We start from the raw sequence: 20,687 nt of genomic DNA, 5'->3' as shown, positions 1-20,687 counted from the left end.
TGGACTGCAGCAACACAACTAAATGTGTGCTTTTAATTTGATGATGATTGGCTAAAGAGGAAGTGATTCTATGAAAGTTGTTGCCATGAGAGAGATCAGCAGCCACGACTTGACCGACTGAGGATGTAGAAAACGACATGTTGAACGTGATCCACACACTGAAGGCACACTGTCTTATCTGCGGCTCACACCAGTGCACATGGAAAGTGCACAATTTGTAAACACAGAGACACACAGACACACACACCCACATACAGACACACACACACAGAGCTGGTCTGAAGGTAGCGTTCATCAAAAGAGGAAGTACATCTTGTGTGCCTCCCCGAGGTACTGTCAGGATATGTTTTGAATATTCATATCACTGTTTGTTACATTTTCTTTTGTAGGTACGTGTGTGTGTGTGTGTGTGTGTGCGTGCGTGTGCGCGTGTGTGTTAATTCAAGTATCAAACCTTCATCAGTTTGTCACGAGAGACCTCTTTTATTCTTTCTTAAATCGTTGCCTCTTTGAAGCTCATGTCATTTCTGATCATAATCCACTGGTTTCACTGCTGTTCATCGTGTTCCAGGTGTAATTGTCGAGAGAACCATCTTCACAGGTGTGTGTTCATGGTTTCAGGCTGAAGATTACATCACATTGATTAATCATGATTATTAAATCAGGAAAAGATACAAGGAGGGTCCAAACTGACCTTGTGTAGTCTTGTGTCAAATTGTGCCAAAGATATTCTCGAGTACCTTTTGGGAATATGAATAATAATTTGTTTTTTAATCCTCTCATTCAAGCAGCAACAGGAGGATGTTCAGCTTTCTGCGATTTAACTTGTCTGCACAAAAAGTAAACGGTTAATCAACTAAATGGATTCTCTCCATCAGCTTGTGGTGATACGTTTTTAAATACATGTTAATTGATTGATAATCAGAACAGAATGGTAGTTGAATGGATGTTGTCTTCAGCTGTTACAGAGAGAGAAGTGACAGCAGAATAAGCACAGGGAGACAGAGAAGGACGGAGAAGAGGAGGGAGACGACGAGGAGAAGGACGTGTGAATGAGATGATGGACAGAAGATGGAAATTACAGCTTGTATGTTTGAAGGGAGACAAGAAAGAAAAAAAGAAACAGGAGAGGGATGGAGTGAATTTCTGGATGAATCACTATATCTGATGAATTAATGATACAGTTGCTGATATACTGTCCAGAAATATCTGCAGCTTTTCATTAAATTCTAATCTGTTGGATCAGCTTCATGGATTTAGCTTTTTTTTTTTTAAATTGATTTAAATGTAAATCAGAGAGACCAGTGGTAGAAATGCAAGTTGTCCACGTGTAAACAACAAAAAATATGCAAGCGCACAATGACAGTTGGGGTTGTGTTAATCGATGCATCAGTTTTTTTTTTATCGTGAAATGTTTGGAAGAGGAACGGAGTGGCTGTTTGAACAATGTAGCCGTGGGCGGGTTTGAGTGGGCGGCCTGTTGAAGAGAAGCCGAGTGTTAGATCCACTCAACGCTGCCTCTCATCCATCTCATCCATCTATCCATTCCTCCATCTTTCTGTCCATCTGTCCGTCAAACACCCACCACACAACCTCATACTCCTCTCCATAACCACTTGAATGTACAAAAAATAAGGATTCTGTGTCCATGCGTTGTCTTCTTCTCCTAAATATTAATATTTTCACCTGTAAAACTGCTCATTTTTAACATAATCTTATTGACTTTGTGCCTCATAACCTCCGACGTGAAGACATGAGTGATTGCAGCATCTCCACATGTGTTGTGTAGAACTCTAATTCTGAGGTTACACTCTGGTCATCTTTACAAACCCAGGAGAGGATCAAGCAAGTTTTAAACTATGTTTTGTAATTGAAAATAAAGATTACCATTTAACACTAATGGCGTGTTCTAGGTTTAGGTTTGATCAGTAGTTTCTTCAGTAAAACAATGGAAATTAAATGACAACTGGACTTAAGAGCATTTTCAACTTACAAAAACTCAAGACTGAAATAAATTGACACCATAGGAATCGCAGAATTCAAGATGTACTTCACCATTTGCCACAATAAATGCTGCAGTTAGGCAATTCAAGAAAATAACACTTAAATGTATTTTACAATCATTATAATCTATGACAGGACACTGAAGTCCTCTTGAGAGCTCTTGAGAATGGGGGGGAGGGGCTGATGGATGGAAACAGTGGGAGCCCGAGAGACGAGGAGCGGAATCAAGAGGAGGTGATGATGGAGAGGAGAGTGTAGGAGGGCCGGTGTGCGAGGAGACAAAGGGCTCCGAGGATGAGAGGAGCGCTTGGGAGAGAGCGGAGGATGAGGGAGGAGGATGAGGGAGGAGGATGAGGGAGGAGGATGAGGGAGGAGGATGCAGCTCCTCTGAAGTGTTTACTGGTGCGGCTGCTGGAGCAGAGAGGAATAAATCCACACATGCAAAGGAGAGTGATGGTTTATCGGTGCGACACAACCAAGAGGCACAATCAAGGATTTGTCACACCTGATTAGTGTGTGTGTGTTTGTGTGTGTGTGTGTTATATATTGCTGATTGTGTCTCACCACAGGTCCTTGAAGATTTCCGGTAGCTTGTCAAATGTGTCTGTGAACATTTCTCCACTCTGTACCTGGTGATGGTTTCCCTCTCGGACAATCTTTCAGGTCGAGTCTGGGATCTGAGCTGAGGATTTATACCATGTGCAGCTGTGATGATTCAGAGGAGTGATCTCATTGGTGTGTGTCTGTGTGTCTGTGTGTGTGTGTGTGTGTGTGTGTGTGTGTGTGTGTGTGTGTGTGTGTCTGTGTCTGTGTGTGTGTGAGAGAGGTTGATAAATACAGAAAGAGCAACAGATCAGAGAGAACTCATCCCTCCTGGCCTGTCACTGCTGCCTTACACACACACACACGCACACATACACACAGACACACACACACACACACACACACACACACACACACACATACAGATAATACAACCTCAGTTCAGGCTGAAAATGGCAATGATGATGTAATTTCTAAACACCGTCCTCGGCTCCACTTTTCCGTCTCATCTGCCCTTTCATCTGTGAAGCAAATGGAAATCTTTGACATCATCACTCAAAACATCTTCTCATCTTTAGCAGAGATGAGGATCCTTGAAACGTTTTAAATTATAACACGCTGGCCCCGTAAAGTGTGAAGGTATCGCAGAGAGAAAAAGAAAAGAGAACTTCCAGGCTTGTTCCGGGGGAAATCTCTAATTTAACCTCTGCCTTTGGATCAAATGGATCGAGGTTAAGAATGTATATAGATTTTTTTAACATAAAGGTGAAGGTATCTATTTGTTTATTGGACTTTTATTGTTCAAAAGATCTACGCTCTGTTACTGTCTGAATGATACTGAAGGGAATTTTTTCTCGATGGAAAAAGATGCTTCCGCTCGTCTTCCAACTGCCGTCGGCGCCCGTGACAGACAGATGGTTCCTCCAATCACCAGCCAAGTGTTTTTTTTACAAAGCTCCAGCCCACTTTCCAAGTTTTCTGAATGTAGCTTTCGCAGATGGTTCTGTGTGAAGGACCATCTGCCGCGTTAGATTAACACAAACGTGTCATTAACCCATTAGCATGTCACGTCGTCGATATTTGGTTCTAAACCAAAGAGATCTGCGAACATGTTGACCTGATGATGGCGCTAGATGGAAAGTCACAGAGAGTTTTACAAATCCTCTTGTGGAGAAGTGCTTTGTGAAACCAAATGTCAATATATATAAAATATAAATGGACTAAGCATCTCTACAGCCGTCTCCTACCAGTGACGTCATTTGTGACCGAAAAATGTAAAATAAAAGGAAACTCGTGCTTTGGGTGTTTAGTTTGCTCCATATCCCATCCACTAACACGGAGGATGCATCGTTTATGACTTATACTGCAGCCAGCCACTAGGGGGTGGTGAAGACACTTTGGCCTCACTTTTGACCACGTTGTCCATCTGTATACAGTCTCAATAGTTCCATAGTAGTACTGCAGGACAAGTAAGGGATTGCTAAAGGCAGGGTTATTTGTGGAGATAAAAGTTATAATCCTTATATTATTATAATGGGAAACTGTCTTGAATGTTAAACTACCAAAAAAACATAAACTGCACATCGTATTGCTGCATGTTGGATCTAAATAAATATAAATATTTTTATTTTAAGCCTCTTTATAGCCAAAGGTTTTTACTTTAACTTGATGCTATATGGTACCTTTTCCTACCGGTCTTTTTTGTTTTACAGGGAAATATGATATGAATATAGGAATATGTTTATAAACAGATAGCTATCATTTCACAAAAGCTGACAGACGACTGGGTCTGAACTCAGATTCTGTAGCATTTCTCCCCCTGGTGGCCCCTCCACCTGAGACTCTCCTCTCGGCCTCGGGGGCTGAGATGAAACGACGACTCGAGTTCCCCGGCTCTGCTGCGTCGTTTTGGAACTCCCCTGTTTTTAATTAACTCCTTCAACAGGGACCCTGGCAGCAGAATTGCAGCCTCCGAGGGGATTTTCTTTCTTTTCCTGCGCCTCTACACTCGCCTCAAAGGAAACACGGGGAATAATCGACACCTTCAGAAAGCGAAGGGCCATAATTAAAACGTCAGGACTTTTGTGTACCACCCCCCCGCCCCCTCCCACCCTCTATGTTTTCTCCTTTTCATTATTTTTTTTTTTTTGACATAGTTCACTCGGTGTAGCCCACGCACTGATTACCAGGCTGTGAATTATGAGATTATTTTTTAAGCTATTGAAGAGTCTTCGAGTTCTGCCTTTCACTGCCGGAGAAAGTACTGAGCAGGATTTGACATCAGCCCCCGCTTGTCGGTCTGCATTGTATCATTAGAGGTAATAGAAAGAGAGAGAGAGAGCGAGAGAGAGAGCTTTAGCATTAAACCCAAACCATATTCCGTCCATTCCCTCCTAATGTCTATGTTCGGTAGCATACTTAGCGGGTTAAAACTGGATTAGGCTTCCAGCTTACTGTAAGATATCAATTACCTGCGTGTGTGTGTGTGTGAGTGTGTGTGTGTAATAGATTTGGGTGGAGGCGGCATTCGAATGGAGATGTAGAAACTGGGAGAGAAGTAGTCAGAGCGGAGTAAGGTGGGAAGAGGAGGCACAGAGAGACAATCGAGAGAGAGAGAGAGATCAATAGAGATAGAGAAGTGCTGGAGGCTGATGGAGATGGAGATACAAAGAGGTGGGGATGGTTCCTCTGTGTTTGAGCTGGATCCTGACCTTGCATTAGATCTGCCTGCAGTCATGTTCTCACTGCAGAGGAACAAGGCTGCGGTGGAGCAGATGTCCCAGTTGTTGCACTTTTCAACCCTTTTTGTTTTGTTTTTCACTGATGTTGTTCCAGCCTGAGCTGCACATACATGTCTTGTGTGACTGTACAAACAGAGAAACAGTTCATACTGTGGTGTGTGTTGTTTTAAAAAAAAAAGAAAGACTGTGGACAATTGTGTCTGTCTTTATTGTGAGGAGTTTGCATGTCAGGTATGTTAATATTGTGGCTCTGCTGTGGGATAAAAGATCGGTCACTGTGAGTGTCCTGCAGATTTTAGGTCACCTCTTAATCTCCTCTTTGCAGTTGCACCTGAATATTATAATGATGTACGTATGGTTCCACATTGTGAGCAGATTGTCCATAGTTGCAATCATTGCTGAAAGATTTGGGTAAAAATTTGCATCAACGAACTTGATTTATCATTGAGATCATTGTGTTTTTGCAAATTAAGAAATCTTTCTGTTTTGGACATAAACCATAATGATGAAGAACAACATTAAGCTCAGGTACCCCTTGTTCAGATTGCTAATCTCGCACTTTTGATGTAATTTGGAGCCAGATGATTTGTGCTGCATTGTCGAGGTCCTGCCGATACACGAGCCTGTCAAATAATGAATCAGTCTCAACAGCCGATCGTGAGGTTTTATCCCACGAAGGACAGAAAACATCTTTAACCAAACATTAAACTTTGTGTGCTCCCAACAGCAACATGGAGGAGATGGGGGTTTATGACCTATACTGCAGACGGCCACCAGGGGGGTGATCAAAGTAATTTGGCTTCACTTTTGGGCAGTGAAGTGAAAACTCATCACTCAGTTTGCATTGGTTTGGCAGGCACCATATTTTTTGTAAGATAGCTCATCATGATGATTTCTGGCTCGGTTGCTCGGAGTGGTAGAGACACCAGCTGCCACAGATTCCATCTGAATAACTCAGTTATTTGAAGGTCTGGTACCAAAAGACTTTAGCTTTCTGATTCTGTTTGATGAACGCTATGTGTCAAACATGGAACCCGGCCTCACATGGCGTTCCTTTAGTTTATGATGTTTATGGTGATTTACGGCCTGGAGCAGAAGCTGGTATGAATCATATCCCCCATCATTTTATTTTTTCTCTCCACATCTGACCACAGAACATGTTCACGTCGACACACAGCAATACTCACATATACAGATTATGCTAATTGAGGCGTGTGGGCTGTAAAATGACCTGTTGTTTAGAGCTCAGTCTGAAATAGCAAAAAAAAATTGCTGGATGCCGCCCACTTTGTGTATAGAAGGAATCACATTTGCATACCTGTCTGATTTTTCACACTCACGAAGGCGTATAATGGCTCCAGATACCCAGGGGGTCTGAAGCGCCACAGTAGAGGTCACTCCCCAAACAGCACATCTATGTTCAGTTCACAAAAACATTATAAATGCACATCATGTCTTTCGGAAGCAGGTTAGATTTTTTATTTTCCTCTTCAGCATGAATAAATACATCAATATTATTTTATATTCCTTGTATATTCTGTGTATCATATGATCCAGGTTGTTAATCACTATCTTTGACTTTTTAATATCAACATAACTCTTTAAACTTTATATTTAAATACAAACTGGTTTTTAAAGAGTTTTCTCAGTAGTTGAACTAAACTTTGGATTTCTGCACACTGCTACATCGGCTGCTGGATTTGGCTTCTCTACCTTTTCTCACCGCCCATAATGGAAAACAAGAGCTATGATTGATACTCGACTTCTCCTCCATGCACCAGTTTGCCGGCTTTCACTGTCACTTCAACACGCGGCACCATTTTCCAGACACAAAAATGGGATACTTAAAACGGCCATCACGATATTAGAGAGTTTAAACCCTCGAGGGCTGCCTCTGCCTCCTCGTCTCTGACCATGTCTATAAATATCCTCTGAAAACACTGCAGCTCATGTGTGTTATCAAACCGATGTGGGTGGAACAAGGTTTTTAAATCAAACACACTGTTACATGTAATTCTGACTTGATGAGCAGCTTTTATGTTGAGTGATTACAGCGAATGCCACACTCCACTTTGCACCATGGGTTCAGTAGTTTTCTCAGTAGCAGCCTATTCATACATTACTGGAGTGGACATGTACAATGTATAGCTTGGTCATACAACATTTATATAGACTGTGTGTCAGTGGTCTTTAAAAAATCTACCTAGTCACTTACAAACAATACTAACAATACGAATGACTAAAATATAACTGAATCAGGAGATTATAATTGGCCCCTTTAAGTAAATTAGAAAAACCCTAGATTTGCTTCCTGCCACCTGCAGTGTTGTGTTGTTTTCTTGACATATTTCAGTCAGGTTGTTGCTTTACATGAGGACAAGGTGTGTATTTGTGTGTGTGTCACAGTGGATTCCCCCTACATAGTGGCTCCCTTTTGGCTCTCTAGCTAATGTGTTGTATTTCTCTCTGTGTATCTGTCTGTCTCCGTCTTTATGACTGTCCGTCTGTCTGTGACTTTGCTTGTCGTCTTCTCTTTACGCCTCGTTGTGTTGTCACTTCACCACACGCGGCTTGTCATTTATTTTCTTTGCTTTTCATGTCACTTGTGTCGTGCTTGTTCTTTGACTGTGTGTCTCTTTCATCCGGCATTTTCCCACCCACCGCTTCCTGCCCCCTTTTTGAATGTCTGCTTTAAATGTCTGTTTGTTTGAGTCGTCCCCACGTCCATTTATGTCCGTCCATCTCTTGTCTCCGTCTGTGTTTCCCCCCCCCTCCCCTCGTCGCTGTCTCCATATTGCCCCTCCTCCAGCCTTTGTGACTTTGCTGAACGGGGACCAGGCTCAGGATGCCATCCGCTCCCTCCATCACAGCACTGTCCGGGGGCGCCTGATCAACGTCACCCTGCAGCCCACCGACTCCCTGCTGTGCCTCACCAACCTGCCGCACACCTTCACCGCCCAGCAGCTGGAGGAGCTGGTGCGCGCCTACGGAAACATCGAGCGCTCCTTCCTGGTGTACAGCGAGCTGACGGGCCACTCCAAGGGATATGGGTTCGTGGAATACATGAAGAAGGACTCGGCTTCACGGGCCCGATCTGAGCTGCTGGGCCGACCAATGGTGCGTTAACCAGCAGCCGTTCTAATGATCTCTAAGTATCTTGAGGAGAACCTTTGTTTCCTTTCTGATTATTATTAAGGACATTTTAGTTTGCAGAGCCTCCAAGACCCAATGAAAACGTATTATCCAAAATTATCAATGTAGAAACCAGGATGGCACTCAGTCGAGTAAACACCTCCACCATGACCGTCCCCCCGACAAAACCACATTTAAATTCACAAAATCTGAATTTTTATTGGGATTTGCACCGAATTGCACACACCCTTAAACAATTGTCCCCTAAATATGATCAAGATCCATAAGTTATAGTGAATTAATACAAATGGCGTTTGATAAAGCGTTCTTAGGAATCATACCAATTTTAATTTTGATATATAGGTTTTTAGATGTATAGGCCTATATATAGAGGGTTAAGGGCAGAGGATGTCACACCTTGTTAAAGCCATATGAGACAAATTGTGATTTGTGAATATGGGCTCTACAAATTAAATTTGATTGATTGGTATATCTGAAAATAGAATCCTCCCAAATATCGATATTTAAACTAAACTGCTGCCCCGTATTTATTTAAAGACGCGTGTGCAGAATGAGGAATGGCACATTTGATGATTTGGCTACACATTAAGTTTTTTACTTTTTTTAAATTCTTGTAATCAGCATCATGGCTGATGAAACTGACAATTCATGGGACAAGAGATAATTAGTAGAATTAAGAAAATTAATATCAAATCTCATGAAAAGCTATCAAAATGGAAAATTTAGAGTGAACTGGTGATGTAGTGTAAGAGTGTGAGGTCAGTTGAGGACGGTTAGTATCTGATTATTTATCACACGACTCTGTGCAGGGCGACCGCTCTCTGATGGTGCAGTGGATGGACGTCAACCAGCTGAGCCAGGAGGAGAACCTGCACTCCAGGTGTCTGTGTGTGGACCGACTGCCGCTGGACCTCTGCGACTCCGAGGAACTGACCCAGCTGTTCTCTGAAACCTACAAACCCGTCTTCTGCCAGGTCAGCTTCTACTTCTCTCTCTCCCCCCCCCCTCTCTCTCTCTCTCCCTCTCTCTCTCTCTTTAGAGTAATAATCGCCTAACACGATTGTGACAAGGCCTTTAGTTTTCACATGTCTTACAAGCGGGATCCCATCTGCTGAATGCATGTTTCCACAAGGTCGTGGCTCATTGAACACGTCTGTGCTGCGACACCGAGCTTTGAGATAAATGTTCCCAAACTCGTCTTTCCCTTTTCATGTTCTCAGTTTTCATCTTGTCTGGACATTTTCTTGAACTTTTCAACATGGGCTGTATGTGAGAACGTCTGAGTCAGTTCTTGAGGACATTTTCAGAAACTTCTCCTGCCAAAGTCGGAGTGAGCCTGTGTGAGAATACAGCAGGAACACATTTATTATTTGGTGTATTCACAAATTCAACTTCACAGCGAGCGAGTGGACATGTTGGGGTGTGTAAAAGGAATAAAAAGAAATATCTCAAGAAAAAAAAGTGTCTAACACTTGCAGAAGATGCAGAGAAAGGAAAGAGGATGTGATTCAAGAGCTTTTTGTGGCTTTTGTGTGCAATGGGAATGGATAGAATAAACCTTCACTCCCTGGACAAATTACTCTGCTGTAGACACAGGTTCTTATCTGTGGTTTTAAATAAACCATACACACTATATCATCCGTATATGTTCAGGTCTGAATTTAATAGAAGCTTTAAAGCAAATATGACTCATTGATACTGTCACACAAACTCCTTTAAATGATCTGTGCTCCATCGGATCAGACTCTCACCTCCTCGCCCTGCCCACTGAACGCCACCAGGGGAGAGGTGCTGATATAAAATTCAGGGGTCACCGTCCCTATTGGCCGACCTGGCACCATCACTTGGCTGTGACCCCCGCCCCACCCTTCATCTCTCTCCCTCCATTTTGCTCGGCCTCTTCCTCCACCCGCTCAGCTGTGTTTGGAACCAGCCTGCTCCGTAAAACCCATCGTCTCCACCCTCACATGCCCATTTAGACATTACTCAGTGTGGGTGCGTCATCTCTTCCATTTCCACTTTTAGCTCCACCTCTCCGCCCCACTCCCTCGTAGAAATCAATACGCCCACATCATCCCGGTCCCATGATGCTTGGTGGGTGTTTAGCTCACGTTGCTTCGCTGTTGCAGAGCCAGCAGGCTTTGACCTATGGGTTGGTGTTTTCTCTCTTCTGTACGGTACAGCGAGCGCCTCAGAACGTGTATTTGTATCACTGAACCTCAAGTGAAGCACAAAGCTTATAAAACCTTGGAATCACCAGTGGGGGAAAAAAAAGATAGATGGACGGGATATATGGAAAAATAAAAGAGTCACTGTATTATTTACTAACTGTGTGGGACAGTGCACCAGAGCACTTCCAACCGTGACTGCTGCCTCAGGCTGTGGGTGCTTGAGTAATAGTCAGGGGATCCTCGTGGTCTCCAGGCTCATAACATGACAGGTGCTAAATCTCCTGGTGATCCATCCAGCAGCGGTAAGAGATTTAGACCAAAGGTATCTGAATTTATCACGTTTATAAATTCATCATGTCCCATTCATTTATGGTTGGTTTGACCAAATCCCCGAGTATTTATATCGTATAGTATAAGTAGAGCTACATCTATAAATTGTTATTTGCTCATCACAGAAAAATAGAAATAGGTGTGTTTGTGTGTGTGTTGGCTGATTCTTCAAGGAATAAAATATAAATAAAAATAATTTGTGTTCCACAGAGCACGGACTGAGAACTATGTATTTATTTATGCAGAGTTGTTCTGAACCTGCCTGTTTGTTTGGCCGGTGCTGACGCCGGCTGCTGTTTTCTTTCTGCCACTGTAAAAGTGATCTGCAGTAATTCAGCCACGGCGAGTGGAGACCAGCTGCAGGACTCGGTCCACAGAAACCTGAAGCTGCACCTCCGCTGCTCCGTTTAGTCAAAGTTCGGTGAAAGTCAAATCAGAACGCAAATTGTCGTCACCGTTGTTGTGATTGACGTCTCTTACGTTTATGAGTCTTAGCTGCTGCTGCAAAGTCCAAAGTCGATTCAATGAAGTGTTCTGCAGATACGTGAGCCACACACAGAGATTTCTGGAAAGATGTTCTCCAATATCATCATCATCACTTTCTTAAGTAGTATAAGAAGTATAAGTATAAGAAAATTATAAGGTTATGGTGTAATATTTTGACATTGGTGCTCTCAGCTCTAGTATGGACAAGATGAAGTTGAATCAAATAAAGCTCCTGACGGACTCAGGAGTTAGAGCGGATCGTCCACGAATCAGAAAGTCAGTGGTTTGATCCCTGACTGTATAAATACTGTCCATTTACCATTTAACTGTTTAACAGAGCTTAAACGCCATTGTACATTACATTCATATACTATCTATATTTAATAATGTTCCATATTTAATAATAACGTGCACATGTCTACACGCAGTCACACTCGCAGAGGATTGGAATAATAATAAAACCTAAATATAATTGGGCGTCTGGTGGCCTCAACTCTTTTCTTACATCATCTCCGTCGCTTGTCTCCCTTCATTTTCTTTCACCTTTTAAATCCCAGGAGCCAATCAGAGGCCAGTGTCAGATACAGATACGCCGGACGTGCACTGCTCATGGAAAAAATACAAAGAGAGAAGGTTGCGTCATCGTTTGTTTCGAGATAACTTGTCTCCGCTCGTCTGACAGTCGTCCGGCCTCTGTCTCTCTTACATAAAGCCGCGGTGCACGGAGGTAAACCTCAGCCCTCTTGTCACTTTCCCTCTGTTCGGAGTGCACTTAACCTGTGGCCTCGGCCCTGAGCGCTGTAATTCCCCTGCCTCCTCCATGCAGCACTTTAGCCTGAGTCACTCCGCAGAGATTGGAGGGAGGAGAGGGTGAAGAATGTCAACCATATTAGAGCGGAGAACAGCAGGATGGAGTCAGGGCGGAGGGATGGTGAGACGGGGAGGAAGGAGCGGAGAATGCCAGACCTATTAGAGAGAGAGGATGGAGAGAGGAAGGCTGTCAGCGCCGGGGAGAGATGGAGAGATGGAGAGCTGAGGGGAAAAAGGTGAAGAGGCGTCGATTGTCAATCACAGGGAGAAGATTGTAAATGTGAACATGACGACTCCGAACAAGTTAAAAAACGCACATCTACCCTCAAATTAAGGGAGGACAGATTTATGTCTGTAATAATGGAGGATATAATGTAGATGGAATGAAAGAGGTTGGGGAGAGACGGAAGGAGGGATCGATGTTAAAGAAATGGAGAACGGATGGAGAGAGGCTAATGAAAAGAAAACCTTCCATACTTTGCAGGCCACACAGGGAATTGGCAGACTGAGACTTTCCTCTCTAAGGTTCTGTCCTATGTCAGCACTTTGATGAACAGCACACACACAGTGGACGACTCCCTTCACACTCTGTCTTCTCATTTCTTCTGCTTGTTTGACGGCATCGTGAAGACAACTCTATTTGTATTGTGCTGGTGAATAAACAATATATCTGATAATGTTATATAAAGAGGTACAGTGCACATTTGGAATTATTAACTGAAACTAAGCTGTTTCTGAAGCTTTCACTTAAAGGTTCAAGTGTGTAGAATTTAGTGACATCTAGTGGTGAAGTTGTGTGTTGCAGCTGAGTACCCCCCCACCTCACCCTCCCCTTACAAACATGAAAGGGAACCAGCCTTCAGTTGTCATAAAAACTCAAAAGGTTTAGTTCGTCCAGTTTAAGCTACTGAAAAAAAACATTGCGGCTTCCATGAAGTGGACCCACACCTAATGTAGATATAAAGTGTTTAAATACAAAGGAAACAACAATTTGTACAATCAAGATGAAACACACTAGGATTATTTTATATTCAATTCTGCCAACAGATCCCTCTCACCTGATTCTTACACACTGGACCTTTAATATACTGCACTGTACGTGTTATTTAGCTTCAAGGAGAAGCTCGGACTCTGTTCATGACGACAACAGCAACGACAACAGACTCTTCAGTTCAGGTTGTGCGTCCTGACCTGTGAATAAACAGGTGAGCAGCTCTTTGTGTAGCAGCGGCGGTGCATCTTCGGGGTTGTGTGGACTTTTACAGTTTTCCCGAAAGAATAAAAGCAACCAGCTTCACCACATAACAAACAGTTCAATCCAAACAAGCAGGCGCAGTAGAGACGCTGCTGCAGATTCATCACATTGTTTCTAAGAATTCATCAAAGAACTTCTTGTGTAATTGTTGCGCAGTTCATTAAATACTTCTCAAATACAATCTTTAGATGTTTGACAAAGATGAAACACACAAGTTTTGTTCAAAGAAATAAATAAGTAGAAGACCGTTTTTTTTAATGTTTTTTAATAAATCTCTGATGATTAATAATATAAAAATAATGATTTGATCCGGATCCCTCCTCTTTTATGTCTTTTTAATTATAGACACTTTCCCTTCCTTGGTCTCCCTGCTTCTCATGCAGACACGAACACATACACACACACACATACACACACACACACACACACACACACACACAGAGACACACACACAGAGACACACACACACTTACAGTTTTCTTCATGAGGTCACTGTGCTCGCTCGTGTACATTTCTTCACAGACAGCTGTGACAGTGCTGTCGTGACCTCATCACTCGGTTCAGACAATTGAAGTGGTCATTTATACGGTGCCTCTCTTACACAACCACACACACACACACACACACACACACACACACACACACACACACACAAACACGCACGCCCAATAACTGACAGGGGTGCTCCTACGAGTGACTCAGTCAGCATCTCTTGGCTGAACACCAGGACTTGAGGTCAAGAGCTGTCAGACACACCGATAGCTTAGCGTAGCTTTCTGCCCTGTAAACACACACACACACAGACACACACTTATTTTTGATCCCACCAATAATCAAAAATCCCAAATATTTAATAATAAGCAGAGACGGAGAATGTTCCCACATCAGTGTAATGAGATCAAAACAGTTTAATACTTGTTGAAGGTCAAATTAACAAGTAGTTTAAATAGTTTACATAGTAGGTTACATAGTTTTTGTAAATCTTTGAAATAAAAAAGAAGAACCTAAGTGCTCGCAATAAAAGTGTTTCACTGTAAAGAGGCATTAAAAAGCCTTTATGGATTTCTAAGACATGTTTACCCAGCCTTTAACATTTGAAACATAATGTTGGATAAAGATCATTCAGCTTTTTCATTGGGAGCAGGTGTAATTTGTCTTGTTTTTCAAATTCCCTCTGTCCAGGAACAGTGGAGGTCTCCCCTCCTCCCCCTCAGACCTCACCTGTAACAATGAGTTCACCTTATCTTTGCTCTTAACATCCTGGAAATCCACCGGTTCAGTCGACAGCCTCCGACGCACAGCGAGGCTACACGTGTGAACACAGAGAGCCAGAGGAGCAAACAGCTGCTGTGTGCGTGGGTCATGCACAGTGCACAGCGGCTCTACTGTGAATTTGCATAATTGTTTTGTGCAAATCTAAATAATGATGGAATATTGTATATGGCGTGAGAGCAGTAGGAGTAGAAATATGGGCACTCGGCATCATTACTCAGGCGTGTACACAGACACGAGGTGGATGATGGCTTCAACACCATTTGCTCACAATGCAATTTAATATAATGTATAATATATGTTTCACAGTTTAGCCTCCTCCACAGCGACACATAGAAATAATGATTAGCAACTTTTTATTTGTTTTCCCTCCTCTCTGTTCGGCCTCATGTTCTCCGTCAGCCTCCATCCCTCCATCCCTCTATCCCTCCATCCCTCTACTTCTCCATATGTCGGTAACTTAATCACTCCTCTCTTTTTCTCTCCATCCCTTTGTAACTCCCACACTCTCCCATCCATCCATCCATCCATCCATCCATCCATCCTTTAAACCACTTGTCATTTATTCATTCACTTGAGTTTGTCTTCTTCACTCCTCCTTTCTCTCTTCTTCTCTCCATCCCTTCCTCACTCCCACACTCTCCACCTCTACCACTCCATCCATCCATCCATCCAACCATCCATCATGGGTGGAGTGGTTCAGGTAATTTCCATACCGGTTGCTTAATGTATGTTGATGATAATAGCCTATCGACCTCCCCCTCATACATCCACTTTTCTCCCTTGTTCCATTCCTTCCTCCATCCGTCCCCCTGTTCCGACCGGAGGGAACAGCAGACGGATGGGAGGGGGGGGGGAGGAGGAGGTGGAGGGCCACTTGATGGAACACTGAGGGTAACAGGCGTCAGCGCTCAGGCTGAGAAAGTGCAAATGCATTTGTTTCCTACTGATTTGTAATCTGCTCACTTTCACAGAAAAAAAGGCCTCTGATATGATTGTAATCGCACATATGAGTGATTATATGCTAATTTCATTTTGAAAGTTTAATTGCAATCACCAATCCTCTGGAACGGAGCTTTTTTGAGGCGTCGTTGGAAATGCTTACAATGTTTATTTACATGGTGACCTGATAGAAAACTTTAGAGTGCAACCTGATGACTGACCATTAGAAGCAAATCAGATAATTATGATTATTAAAAAAGAAAAAAGAAAAAATACCAAAATTAAGGACATATGATGCTTTTTCTGTTGTTATTTTTTCTAAGGTGCAAAAAAATTAATATTTTGTGTTGGTAAAAGTTCTGATAAGTTGAAGTTCTGGTAAAAATGTATCCTGAAACACATCATCAGTCATCTGGCTCATAGTTTCAAACAATTTTGATGTCATGTGACATTACGATGCACATCGCTTACCTAGCAGCTAATCTGGTGCCTAACAAAGCCATGTAGAGCGACTGGGCCAGCTGGCCAATCAGAAGCTAGCTACAGTAGCCAAAACCACTGTCAGTAATGGGCTGTATGAGGAAAGTGATGAGTTTTCTGAAAATTTGAGGACGAAAACCTTTTCAAGTACTAAACCGTAGAGGAACTTTACATAAAGATGAAGTTTGAGCTAGCCAGGAGTCGAATCTACTATCTTTTGATCCGTAGTCAGATGCGTCGTTTGTTGTGCCGTAAAACTCACGTTTAAGAAGTAGATACCAGAACATGTTTGGCAGATAAGTGTCTAAAATTAGCCTTAAATTACCAACATATTGGTGGTGAATACATTTGCAACCATTAAGGAGCATGATTATTATTCATGCAGAGCAGCCTCAGCAGTAAACATGCTATCGTCACGCCACCTGCTACATGTTGCTGCTGCTGGTTAATTCCTCGCTCCAGCACTCAGGCCTCCTCCTGTTCTGTTTCCCTATTAACTCCGAGAGCCTTGACATCTTGTGCCCTGTGTATTATGTGTGTTCATGTCTCTCTGTGATACTGTGACATTCTGCTGCTTATAATCCTCTGGGAGGGGGGGGGGGGGGGTATTTCTCTCATGTTGGAATCTTTTCTTTTGCCCGTTTGGTTTCAATTACTCACAAATTTCGGAGATTTTCGAGTTCTTTCTCTGCAAACGTGTGAGTTAGATTCTTGGACTCGGTGAAGCTGTGGTAATTCTCCACCTGTTAACACTGTGATGCTCTGGTAGAACACTGTGGCTGTGAATGAGAATCAGACTTGATGGTTGATCTGTTTTGCTGCCTGCTGTTAAAGTGCTGCTCACTGTGGAGAGTCGGGAGCTCGAGTGTTCAGACTCTGAAATCCCAGCGCTGTTGTCTGCAGACATTTTAAAGGGCAGTTTCTTTTATTTCTTTAAAAGCCGAATACATTTTTGTTGAGGAACTTGATTGTGAAAAACCACAAACTGTGGCGAACAGGATGTTTTGGCTTTTTTCCAGTATCGAAGGGCTTAACAGTCCTTCACCTTCACAGTCAAACAGTTTTTCTATTGACTCTTCAGAATGCAGACTGGATGAGTCAGGGGATCGAACCTCTGACCCTCTGGACGATCCTCTTTCCCTCCTGAATCACAGGACTGACGTGATTCTGCACAGAGAGGCTCAAACATCCAAGTGAAGAATTAGCTAAACAAATTTTTGTGTGATGAGGGGCTTTGAACCGTTTCAGACAGTGGACACGTCCTTCCAAGTCTGAGGTGAATCAAGAAGTCTTTTCTTTTCTAGTATCGAAACTTAAATGATCCAGTTCTAATAATAGTAATTAACCCTAAGCTTTTAGCTTTTAGCCATTATGATTGCTCTGCGTCATCCATTAGCTCCGATGTATTAGTCCGCCTGCATTATTTAGCTGGTCCTCAAACACTCCACTCAAATATGAACCTTCTGGACACAGCAGTACATCTAAAGTCAGGTTAAAGGTCAGCAGCACTCCGACCTTGAGAGATCCATTGATTGACCTTCAATGTTCCATCAACTCACTAAGTTGGAAAACAGCCATATGTTGGATGCTTTGACACACATTTTACGAATCTCTCTCTGTGTGTGTGTGTGTGTGTGTGTTTGTGTGTGTGTGTCTGAAGTTGTTACTCCCTCCAGCAATACAGGAAGAGCAAGAGGATATATTTCTTACATCATACAATTTTTTTTATATCTGTCCTTCTTGTCAGAAGGCGCTGAGATCAGCTCTTTTACCTCCACCACAAAATAGTTGTGTCAGTTATACACACACACACAATCAAACACACACGCACACACCTACACACACCCTCACATCTTTGCATGGAAGTTCTTCTCGGGCCTGGAGAATATGGATTTTTTTTTTGTGAGTCAATGCAGATGCCTATATTTGGCGGTAAAAGAATTTCCAATACTTGGTCGGATTCTGCACTTTACTAACTTTGCGTGTATGGATGGCTGCTCTGGGGGGGGGGGGGGGGGGCTGACTGTGTGTTGAATCCAAACACACAATCAGCTCTGTGGATAAATACTGTTCCAAGACGGTGCAGTGAACTAAATGCAGAAATAGAAAGCAGGCTGTTTGTAGGAACACACTTTGATCGGACTGCTTCTTTATGAAAAGAGAACAAATAAAAGTGTTTCCAGGCTTTTTACTTTGAAAGGGACACGTCTTTTATCAGCTTGTACTGATAATTAGAATCATCAGTGAGTGGCCACGTTTGCTCGTTGCACATTAAAGGAAGAATCCAGTCTTAAACACATTCACTCCATTAAAACAGCTGTTTTGCATCAATGCATCTGGTGTGTGTGTGTTTTTGTATTAATTCCTGCAGAAAAATGGACATCAGACGTCAGGCTTTAGTTTCAGTTAATCAGAAATAAGGGCTCGGTAAAGAACATCCATCAGAGGCCGTCCACACGGGGCAGATCTATCTTTTTCTCTCTTGTCCCTGCCGCTCCATGTGGTCTTGTTGTCTGTTGTGTCGGGGCATTGTTCCTCGCTGCTGGCAGCAACAGATAGCACCGCGAGCACTGGTGTATCCGCCGATAGTCACAGGTTTCATTTGGCCCTCGTGCACCGGAATGAACAACACCAGCGAGGCGCTACTGATCCTCTACTGTCCATCCTCGGTGCCAGATCGTCAGCTTAGCGCCGCAGGAAGCGGTTTATCCTATATCCAGCTCCCCGGGTGAGGGATGACGTGCGGCCTGGACAGGTTGAGGCAACATGTGCTTGGATCGGAAAGGATGGACGGAAACCAAAACCCACACAGACACGAGGAAAACCTGAATGTGGCGCACAGAAGCTCACCAGCTGGGGTCCAGATTCAAACACAGGAGGCAGAGCTAAAAACTGAATTATTAAGGAACAGCGAAGGAAAGTGCACGGAGAGGTGGAGAAAAGTGAGAGTTGGGAAAGAAGGATATAAAAAAACAACAAAAGATGAAAGTAATATTTTCAATCGACCATATTTTAGCTTTTTTGTGTTTGTCAGTGATTTTTTGTTTTTCCTCCTTTTTTTTATCTTGACTTTTCATCATCAAATTTACAACAAAGCTTCCAACCACTTCAATATGTAATCTACCCTGTGAAGGAAGCCCACACACCTACAGGGAGCAGGTTTCCACTTCAGGAACAGGAAGACGGGACCGGCCCCGACAGCGGAGATTTGAAAATGTTTCCACATTTAAGAAAAGTCTGTTTTGGGAGATTTGTGATCCTGTGAGCAGTAAACAGATGAAACCGTAAATCTACAGCTCTCATTGAGGTCGAGGTCTGCTGCAGAAGCATCAATATTTTTATCGATTGAATAAAACAAGTGAAGTTTCTTCCACCCTGATCAAAACCAGTTACTTAACTATGAGCTGATTTTTGCAACTTTGAAAACGTAACTTTCTCGCCTGTACACCCACGTCCTGTCAAAACAGAAGATGATGAAAGCAGAGCGGTGACTTTTTATTTTCTGACCGAGGTTACGAAGTTTGGAAAGATGGAAATTGAAACGGTCAATATTCGCATTTGAAAGATTTAAATGTAAAAACACGGTGGATTTATTTTAAAGGTTGTAACACTCCTCTTTTTTCTTTTTGATATTTAACAGCTTGCCCAGGACGAGGGCAGCCCGGTGCGGGGGTTCGGCGTGGTGGAGTACGAGAGCTCGGATCAGGCAGAGGCTGTGCTGATGGAGATGGACCGGACGCTGGTGGGAGGACAGGAGGTCCGTCTGTCACCATGTTCCCCCGGCACCACGGGGAGAAGCACCCTGGCTGCTCTCATCGCCGCCCAGGGGATGGTGAGTAGGATCCACACGAGCGGCACGGCCAATCGTATTTCACCGTTCAACCTCCGATAGATCCAGGTTCTTTCTGATGGTCTTGTGGAATCTCCGTTCATGCTCAAGCCAAGAGTTTGTGATTGTGTATCTTAGTGCCACTTATTATTCAATTTGGGAAAAATATAATATCAATTTGAAAGAAAATGTCAAAAACAGATCCTGGATCAACCATTTCTCTCTGCCATAATTTTGATGGGTTCTTTATTTGGCCCATGTTTAACCAAATTTCGTGGAAATAAGTTTTTTGTAATCCTGCTTTTAAACACTCGTTACTCTGAGAAATCTAATAAAGTGAAAATCGGATCGAGATCCACACCAAAGTTTTATGGCTTCTCCCCTGATTCATCCTTCCACTAAATTGAGTCGTAATCGATCTGGTAGCCTTTGCATAATCCTGCTGAATAAGAAACAAACAAAAACATAACGTCCTTAGCGGAGGTCAAAGGGTCACAATAGCAAAGCCTACCTCCACGGAGGCGAACACCAAATCTCACCACGTTAAAGACAATGAAGAAAATCCCGGATCTGCCTTTCGTAACATTTCTTAGATCTCTCAGGTTGGTTGATTCAGCTCAACTTGTTAAAGTTAGATTTAAAACATTCATGCATTTCATCAAATCTGGGCG

At 42.9% G+C, this 20,687-nt stretch overlaps 1 protein-coding gene across 1 annotated transcript in view; it reads left to right on the top strand.

Annotated features, from left to right (window-relative positions):
- raver2 (ribonucleoprotein, PTB-binding 2) overlaps positions 1-20,687 on the top strand; it is a 70,449-nt gene that overhangs the window by 25,495 nt on the left and 24,267 nt on the right. The window contains exons 3-5 of the mRNA XM_053431391.1: positions 8,098-8,405; positions 9,251-9,415; positions 19,828-20,019. Coding sequence (XP_053287366.1) covers positions 8,098-8,405; positions 9,251-9,415; positions 19,828-20,019 — 665 coding nt within the window. The remainder of the gene's footprint in view (positions 1-8,097; positions 8,406-9,250; positions 9,416-19,827; positions 20,020-20,687) is intronic.

The sequence above is a fragment of the Pleuronectes platessa genome, chromosome 9, assembly GCF_947347685.1.
Source record: "Pleuronectes platessa chromosome 9, fPlePla1.1, whole genome shotgun sequence".
NCBI classification, from domain to species: domain Eukaryota; kingdom Metazoa; phylum Chordata; class Actinopteri; order Pleuronectiformes; family Pleuronectidae; genus Pleuronectes; species Pleuronectes platessa.
The sequence above is the reverse complement of the archived record's forward strand: the minus strand, read 5'-3'. Positions and strand labels throughout refer to the sequence as shown.